Source organism: Calliphora vicina, chromosome 1, assembly GCF_958450345.1.
Source record: "Calliphora vicina chromosome 1, idCalVici1.1, whole genome shotgun sequence".
In the NCBI taxonomy this organism is placed as follows: Eukaryota; Metazoa; Arthropoda; class Insecta; order Diptera; family Calliphoridae; genus Calliphora; species Calliphora vicina.
In genome coordinates, this window is record NC_088780.1 from 161,438,709 (window position 1) to 161,448,725 (window position 10,017).

At 30.0% G+C, this 10,017-nt stretch overlaps 1 protein-coding gene across 1 annotated transcript in view; it reads left to right on the forward strand.

The window, feature by feature from the left end:
- The window catches only part of LOC135953842 (dynein beta chain, ciliary), a 148,583-nt gene that overhangs the window by 40,299 nt on the left and 98,267 nt on the right, over positions 1–10,017 (forward strand). The window contains exons 9-10 of the mRNA XM_065503858.1: positions 2,565–2,723; positions 3,093–3,511. Coding sequence (XP_065359930.1) covers positions 2,565–2,723; positions 3,093–3,511 — 578 coding nt within the window. The remainder of the gene's footprint in view (positions 1–2,564; positions 2,724–3,092; positions 3,512–10,017) is intronic.

Sequence of the window (10,017 nt, forward strand, 5' to 3'; positions counted from 1 at the left end):
TCTAAGAGCACTTGTCCTGTGACCAGTTAATACAAAATTATTACCAAAAGGAACGAATTATGATAGGTGAAAACAAGACATATCACTTAACTAGTGTTAAAGTGTTTGAAGTGTAGTTACTACTGAGGAAAGGTAACTGACACAAAATTAGTCCTGTGACTGGGTTTTGTGGGTGTTATGTTCAATATCTTTATATGGCAATGATGTTGGTCTAGAAAGTGGTGAAATCACATCTTTTCGGCTCATTGTGATAGGTCACATAATGAACGCAAATGAACCGGTTCAGTTTATTATGAAACTGGTCACCAAATAGGATTAAAATAGTTTGAACTTTTTTTACCAAATATTATTAAAATACGTTGAACCGACATTGAATAAGTGCGCTTAGGTTAGTTCTGCGACTTGTTCACTTGGGACAATATATGAGACAGGTCTTGTATTAACCGAAATTGAATAGTCCATTTAGGTAAGTTCAGAGACCTGTCACAAAGTGTCAAAAAGGTGTCAATTAACCCCCTCCTAGGACATCCTCATGTTAAAGTGACAGGTCCCCTTCATGTAAAGTGTTAGAACTGGAACCGGTCCCTACCACTTTGGAACTGTCACGTGATAAGTTTGGTGTTAGTTCCTTTTCCCCTAGGGATGTTCTAAGGTGAAGCATTTCCCAGAGCGTTCTGCATTGATAGTATTCAAACTGGGCCATGTTCTGGACTATAAAACGGATGAGGCAAAACTTCCTAACCACTTCATTCTACATACTTTTTAACTGGTATTGCAACATGTGGCCGAGCATTATCATGATGCACAGTGGGGCAGAATCAAAATTTTTTTGGAAACAAATCTGGCAGTTCTAAACAGCTGGTCCTATTGGGATAAAATTTGACGTGTGCGTAGACAAGATTCAATTAGATTCAAAAATACTGCACTTTAAGACTCCGTCCTTCAAAAATATTGCACTTACGGAATAATTCTGGATCAAATTGTTCCTAATATTTGGAATCCTATTAAAATTTTGATACAAATTTTAGTTTTACAAACTAAATATGTAATAAAATCTTTATTTATTAAAAAAACTCAATGAAATTTTAAAATTTTTAAAAGTTGTCATTCTAAATAACAAAATGTAAAAAAAACTTGTCAAAAGGTCAAAGAAAATCCCGCAATTCCTAACAGTTGGAGCGAAAATCCCAAAAATGGTATTTTTTTACAATTTTGCCAATGGGGTCCACATTTCCTTCTAGGCTGGGAAAATACGTTGGATATAAATAGGTAACACATCATGGTTTCCAAAGCTGCTTTCCGTATTTTGATCCCAGCTTTGGAATTTTAGAACATGTGGCCCAATGTTGAAATTCTGATAAAAAAATTGCTCACATTCCGAAGGGCGTAGCGGCAACGTATTAAAAAAATAGGACATGTCTTTTATACCAAAATATTCTCCGTAAAGCTACCTTAGAGAAAAATATAAAGTTGTTATATGTTCTTAAAGAAAGTTTATTTTTAATAAAAAAAAAGAGTTAAGTCAACTTTTCGTCTAAAAAACAAGAAAAATCAACTATTTTTTGAATATTTAAATTGAAAATCGTTTATTTTTGGATCCATAATTGATATTGCTCTGAAATCTTTTCTATATTGTTCTTAATTTAGTTGTCTAACTGACAAAAAAATTGAGTCCATTCGGTCCAAAAGTACGACTTATATTTTTAAAAAATATAGGCGCAGCTCCGTGAACGGGCCAAGGTATGACAAAATTTTAAAATTTAAATTTTGAAATGCCTATAACTCGGAAATTATAAGAGATACATAGCACACGCAAACATCTTTTTCCAAGATCTGGTCGAGCGCTTTCCAAAAATAAATAAATCTTTGAAATCGGATGGGAAACATAAAATTGCAATTTTTTAAAAATGTTACATGTAGAAGGTACCCTACTTTGAGCCCCTAGAGCATTCGTAGGACCTATTTTAATAACTTAAACTCGAATACTCCTTGGCTACGCCCATGTTTAGAAATGCCAAATTTATTTCCAAAAAATTTTGATTCTGCCCCACTGTGCGTTGTCAACGAATCGGTTGCGTTCGGCACAAGTTCCCTGTGATGGTTTGGTCAGATTTCGGCAGATCATAATAGATAGGACCATTTTTTTTCCACCAAATACAGAGAATTACATTAGAGCCATGGATATTTGTCTTCGGTGTCGATTCGGCTGGTTGGCCGGGCTTCACATACGATTTCTTACGCTTTGGGTTTCGGACATACAAAATCATCTTTCAATGTCCATGCTTTTATATGAATCCTGCTTTGGAAAGCGTTTGGAAATTGCTGCTTGAGTAGCAAGCTCTTGTTGAGTTCTATAACAATAATCATTTATTCAATTCTTGGTCTTCAAACGATTTTGGCATCAATATGACATCAATGTGTTTTTCCCATAATATTAGATTTACATTTATAAACAGGAATTTTGTTCTAATGTTATATCCTTCATACGAGTATTTTTGCCTATGAAACAAATCACTGTGCCACATGCTGACAATTACTTACACATACTCGAACATTCATTTTAGTCTTACTGCTGACAATCCTTTAAGTTCTCAATATGAAAAGTTGACTGCTCGACGCGATATTTTGACAACAAAACTTAGTAATTTGCAGTTGAAAATTTGGAACAATTGGCAGCAAACAATTGAGAAACGCATTGCCAAAGGACTCGATTCCAAAGTGATGATGACGATGATGATGCTGACAATGATACGAAAGCACCAGCAACAACAACAACAACTTAAATATAATGCGAATAGTTATAGTGAAATTCAAGCAGATGCTGGTTTAGAGCAAATACCCAATTCTATAGCTGTGAGTATTAGATGTGGCAGCAGCTGCAGTCAGCGTAGCAAAAAAATCAAAAACACCTGGCTGGCCAACAACAAAGCACCTTCCTACTCTTCTCCAGCTAATGCAGCTGCTCATTGTCATCTTGTCAATACTGCTTTAACTGACAAAACTGATTCCAATAGTAATGCTACTGCTAAACGAGTTACAAATGAAGATGTTGCCAGTACATTAGATGAGGATGATGGTTTAAATAAATCATCATCATTTGCTAGTGACATGAAAATCCTGAAAATCAATTTATCCTTAGAACTTTTTACCTTGTTGAGGGAAACAAAATATTTGTTGGCTCTGCAAGAAGTTCATAAGAGACAGAAACAAGGCGAGACTGCAGCAGCAACAGCTACAGCTACCAACCAGTTATCAACACAATTAACAGTTGTGTCAATACAGCAACAACAACAACATCCTCTTCAATTGCCTTTAACACTTTTAGATTTGTACGCACAACGCGATATTTTTTGGCAACGCAAGATTAAACTAATGAAAATCGCCGAATACTACAACAGCATCAGGGAGGGTTTAAATGCATCCAACGAAATGCAATTAATTCAGCCTGTTGTCGATGTCATCGATGAACGTGTGGAATGTGCCAGCAAAACATTGACATGGCGCAACTTTGGTAAGTGCTGCTATCAAACGCAAATACTAATCAATCACCCCACAGTTTTGAAGCGAACAATTGGCAAGTTTGAACAATCTATTTTACTTTTATATTTTACCGACAAAAAAGTAAAAAAAAAAATTATTCTACATTTTTCTGTTTTATACCCTACACCACCATAGTGGGAGGGTATTATGCCCACCTTAAAGTATACCAATCGACTTAGAATCACTTTCTGAGTCCGTCCGTCTGGCTGGATGGTTGTCTGTCCATGTAAACCTTATGCGCAAAGTACAGGTCGCAATTTTGAAGATATTTCTATTAAATTTGATACACATAATTTTATCGGACCAAGGACGAAGCCTATTGAAACTGACTGAAATCGGTCCATAATTTCACCTAGCCCCCATACAAATGTCCTCCCGAAATGGGACTTTATCGGTCATAAATGTTTAATTTATACATGTATCTACACAAAATTCGCTCCAAATAAGTTTTAAATATACGAAATTCATGTCACCAAATTTTGTTACGATCGGTCCATAATTACTCATAGCTCCCAAATAGACTCACGAATATAAATTATTGAAATTTTAAAAGAAAAATGTTTTTGCTCATTTACTTGGTGTAGGGTCAAACCTGACCATACTTTCTTACTTGTTTTTTTTTCCTTTTTTATGTGAAAAGTTTTTGGTTTTGGGGGAATTTCTATTTCACCCCCTCTGGATCCGCGCCTGCCGTGTCAGCCTAGAACCATATGATTCTATATCAACTCAACCACTAAACCACCAGATTTCTCACAAAATTATTTCTCTTAGTTATTTAATATTTTCAAAAGTGGACCCCTTATTTCGGAATCTACTTATTTACCTCACAATTAGGGTTCTATAAGTCGATTGTTCGATGTTCGAACAATCGACTTTTTCCTGAAAAAAGTCGAAATCGACTTTTTGATTGGAAAAAAGTCGAACAATCGATTATGTTATCTAAAAAGTTGAATAGTCGATAAAAGTCGAATTTTTATATTGTTAAAAAAATATTTAATTTCAAAATTAAATTAAAACTAATGCAATTTGGTACACTTGCATTTTTTGTAGTGTATGCTAATATAAATAATAAATAAATGTTTATAAAATAAAGCGATTTTTACACAAAATTCTTACAACATTCTTCTAACTATTATCGCCTTGATAAATTAAATTTTTATTGCTAAACATTACAAAAGGCGCATTAATAAATGTATAAACCATGTATTTTTTACAAAAAATGGTAAAAAGTTGAAAAAAGTCGATTAACTAAAAAGTCGAAAGTACGAAAAGTCGACTTTTCATAAATTACCAAAAGTCGAAAGTTCGAAAAGACGACTTTTTAAAAAACGGAAAAAGTCGAAAGGTCGAAAAGTCGACTTTTTGTTTCAGCTATAGAACCCTACTCAGAATGGTGATGAATATATTTCAAAAAATTGTTATATAGAGAGTTCCCAGAACTGCTGAGTATTTATTTTTCTGTGGACATGATATGTTTTCTCTGTATCCATTTCCCTACATTAGTAATTATTTGCCAATTAAAATTGTATTTTTTTTTCTCCTCACCATCACATTTGATTGTGTATTGAATTTGTCTCACATTTAGATGGCAGCAAAAATAGTTTGACTGATTTAATTTGTTTCATATTTGTTTTTTTTTTTTGAAATTCAATGTAGCTTGTTATACTTTTTAAATATATAAACACATAGTAGTTCAGAGCAAAATAAGGTTTTCTAAATTAGAGTTCAGCAAAATGAATTGATGCGATTGGGATGAATGAAACATGACACTTCGAGTCACAGCTTAGATTCTATAAATGGAAATTTTAACAGTTTTTAACATAGTAGTAGAAATATAACTTTTTAAAAAGGGTTAAGATTAATTAATTTGATTTTTTTTTGTTAGTGAAATTTGTTATCAAGTAATAGCTGTGATTTAAAATTAGTAGTAGAAATAATACTTTTTTAAAAAAAGTATTAAATTTATAACCTTTTAGTATTAAATATAATTGTTGAATACATTAACTTTGAGAAAATGTAATATTTGATAACAAATTCTTAATGGAAAGTAAACTATTTACTACTTTTTTTTACAAAAATTGCTAAAATATGCAAAATTTGTATGACAATATATTAAAAATTTTAAAAGTTTTAAAAATAGTAGTAGAAATATTACATTTTTACAATCGATTCAAATTGATTACTTTTTCATGCAGATTATTATTATAATTCAAATTTATGTTATAAAATGAAAATAACATTATATTAATTTTCCAATAAGTATAAATTAGTTAGTACTTTTTTACAAAAGGTAGCAAAATAATTAATTATTTATTGTAACGAAATAAAGACGACAACGTGATTTGAAAAAAGTAAATTTTCTTTATTTTAAAAATAGTAGCAGAAATACTTCCTTTCTCATAAGTATTAAATTTAACCCTTAAATACATAATTTTTACTTTTACTTTTCTATAAAGTATCAAATATTTAGTTGATATTTATTTATTATATTTCCTTTAGCTTTAGTTTGATTTAGAGTTTCGTTAGCTGAAACTTTTCGTACTCCATTTGATTTTTCTGAATTAGAATCTGAATTTGTATCAAGCTTATATTCGTCTAAAATTAAGTGCAACTGGAATGTAGACAAATGGCAACAATATGCATTAAAGGTTTAATAATTGTTTTGTCAAATTTGTTATAGAATTTGTTTCATTTGAAAAACTCATTACTTCAAAAAAATATTAATAAAATTTCTACTATTTAAAAGAAGTTAATTATTTATGACTTCATTACATTACTATTGGGATATTCACATGGTCTGCTATGTCATAATGTCCTAATATACTATAATAGTTGTTGTTGTAATTTAAACAAAAACAAGTAAGAGAGCTATATTCGGCTGTGCCGAATCTTATATACCCTTCACCAAATTATACTTTAAAATAAATTTTTTTTAATATTTTTAGGTAAACAAAATTTATTTTTTTTTCTTAATTGTTTTTCAAACATTTTTTTTTTTGAAATTGTTTTTTAATTTTTTTAAAATTTTTTTTATATTTTTTTTTTTTTGGAAAAAAAATTTATGACAAAAAAAAATTTTTGATGAAAAAAAAATTCAGGTCGAAAAATATGTTTGCCGATTTTGACACATTGCACGATGGGGCCAATGACAGGTTTTGAGGCAAAAAGTCCATTTTTCAAGTCAACCATTTAAAAAAAATAATAACGGAATTTTATATTTAACACTTTGAAACACTCAAATATTAAAAAATTAAAGTCAGGTGGCAACTCATGGCGACATGCCGAGCTGCCAAAGTTGCCAAGTTTTGCTTTGCTACATTTTCCGACATTCAATCATAATGAAACAATAAAGGAATTTTAGTCGTCAAACAAAAACTTTTAAGATTATAAAAATTTTGTAAAATGGAAAACACTTGTAAAGGTGTGTAAATTAAAATGTCATTAAAAATTTCAAAAAAAAGTTAGATGTAGTAAATAATTTTTTGTGTCAACTTGTGTTGTCTTTTTTGTGAAGTTTTTGCTGTCGTCCATATATTCTTTGGAATAGAACTTTGTTTATCCGAGCGTATCCGTGAAAAAATATATGTGTGGGGAAAGGTAATAATGTGTACTATAATTTCTTGGAAAAATCATCTGCCGCCATTTGGCGCTGTTTATAATTTTTATAAAATTTATTTCCAGATAGCGTATAACTTAAAAATTTGGATATTTATACCCTAAACCTCCATAGTGGGGAGGGTATATTGGGTTAGTGCTGATGTTTATAACGAGCAAAAATATTGTTCCAACACCCACCTTATGGTGTACCAATCTGCTCAGGATCACTTTCTGAGTCGATTAACCGATGTCCGTCCGTCCGTCTGTCATTCTGTCAATGTAAACCTTTTAATCAAACTACAGGTTCCAATTTTAAAGAAAATTCTACACAATTTGGTACAAGCTTTTCTCTTGTCCCAGGGACAAAGCCTGTTGAATTTTGTTAGAATCGGTCCATTATTTCTCCTAGCCCCCATACGATTGCCCTATCTGAAAATAGTTAAGCTCTCATAAAAATCTTATTTATATAGATATCCGAACCAAATTCAGCACAAATAAGTTTTATATAAGCCGAAATCGCACCACCAAATTTTGTGTCGATCGGTCTTTAATTAGACATAGCTCCTATATAAGGCCCACTTCCGAAAATCACTTTTATAACGATCCAAGATGGGGCCAATTACAGGTTTTTGAGGCAAAAAGTACTTTTTTAAAGTCAACCATTTAAAACAAAAAAAATAATAAAATAAGTAATTTTCTTAAATGTATTAATATGAATTATTTTGTTTATTTAAAGTAAGTTTCTAAATAAATGTATCTTGAACAGACTGATGCAATTATCGCTTAATTTCAAGATCCGCCTATAGCCATGCATATACTTCCTGTCACTAGAGGTGGGTATGGCAGTAGGCGGATTGACTTGAAATGATTACTAAAGTCTTAGGTGAGAATTTATGTAACCTATTTGAAACTCAGAAACTTATTATTTCCCGGTGATCATCAACCGCAGTAGTACTTTAATCCACCTACTGGAAATGGGCGTGGCACTGCCCGATTGACTTGATTTTTTACTGAAGACTTAAAAGCTCATTATTATCATCTGTACGGAATTTGAAAGGTCTAGCTATTTCCTGTGATTTATTGCCTCAAAAACTGGTCATTGGCCCCATCGTGCATTGTAGGTCTAACTTACTATAGCCTTATCTACATCGTTGCAATGGACTTTGAAATATCTATCATTAGATATCCATATTGTCTATATTAATGACTTAGTAATCCATATATGGATCAAAAATAGGTCAAAAATCGAGGTTGTCCCGGTTTTTTGCTCATATCTCCGTTATTTATGGACGGATTTTGCTGATTTTAAATAGCAAACTTCTCAAAAGCATGTCTGACCGAATTATTGAAGATTTGGATCCCCAAGATATCTGGGGTCTTCAGAAAATTGATTTCAACTAACAGACGGACAGACAGACAGATGGACATGGCTTAATCGACTCCGCTATCTATAAGGATCCAGAATATATATACTTCATAGGGTCGGAAATGAAAAGTGTAGAAATTACAAACGGAATGACAAACTTACATATACCCTTCTCACGAAGGTGAAGGGTATAAAAAGTAGTGTTATTAGTTTAGAACTTTTTTGTTGGATACACAACAAAAATTTATTTAAACTATCAAAATATAATAGGACAATATGACCAAATAGTAGACCGTGTGTATGTGTTAAATTACAAAATACAAAATTTTTCAAATACTACTTTTTTAGAAAGTTTCAAATTTATGAAATTTTCATTCAGATTATTATTTTAAACAAAATCTATGTTAATAAAATAAAAAATTTCACATTAGTTTTCTAATAAATAGTAAATAATCTGCTACTTTTTTTACAAAAAGTGCTCAACTATGCCACTATTTACTACAATATAATAAAAACTATCACCTGAAATAGAAAATATAATTTTTAACTATTTTAAAAATAGTAGTAGAAATACTACTATTTGTAAAAAATTTAAAATTTATTACTTTTTCATGCAGAGTATTATTAAGCATAAAATTTGAGTTATGAAATAAAAGAAAATTGTTTATGAATTTTCCAAAAAGTAGTAAATTTTTAAGTACATTTTAATAAAAAATTGTCAAATATGCAAAATAGTTATTTTAACGTATTAAAGACTTTTATCCGATTTTAGAAATATAAATTGTAGGCAATTTAAAAATAGTAGTAGAAATAATACTATTTTACAAATTTAAAATTTTTTACAACTTTTCATGTGGCTTATAATTGTATTAAATTTTACAATGAAATCACAAAATTGTTTATATCCATTTGCCAATAAGTTGTATCTAAAAATATAAATGTTAACCATTTTAAAAATAGTAGTAGAAATACTATTTGTAAAAAATTTAAAATTTATTACTTTTCCATACACAGATTATTATTAAGCATAAAATTTGCATTATGGAATTAAAAAAAAATTTATACGAATTTTCCAATAAGTAGTAGAGTAAAAAATGTACTTAAATTTTAATAAAAAAAATTCAAATATGCAAAATGTTTATTTTAACGTATTAAAGACGTTTACCTGATTTTAAAAATATAAATTTTAATCAATTTAAAAATAGTAGTAGAAATACTACTATTTTTCAAATTTTAAATTTTTCACAACTTCTCATGTGGCATATTGTTGTACTCAAATTTTACAATGAGAGCATACAATTATTTATATAAATTTTCGAATAAGTAGTAAATTCTTTACTACTTTTTTAAAATAAAGTAGTAAAACATGCAAGATTTTTACTGCATTGCATTAAAGAGGATAACCTGAATACAAAAATTAAAGTTTTAATCATTTTAAAAATAGTAGTAGAAATACTACCTTTTTTTAAAAAAGATTAAAATTTATTTCTATTCAATCCAATCAATATTGATCA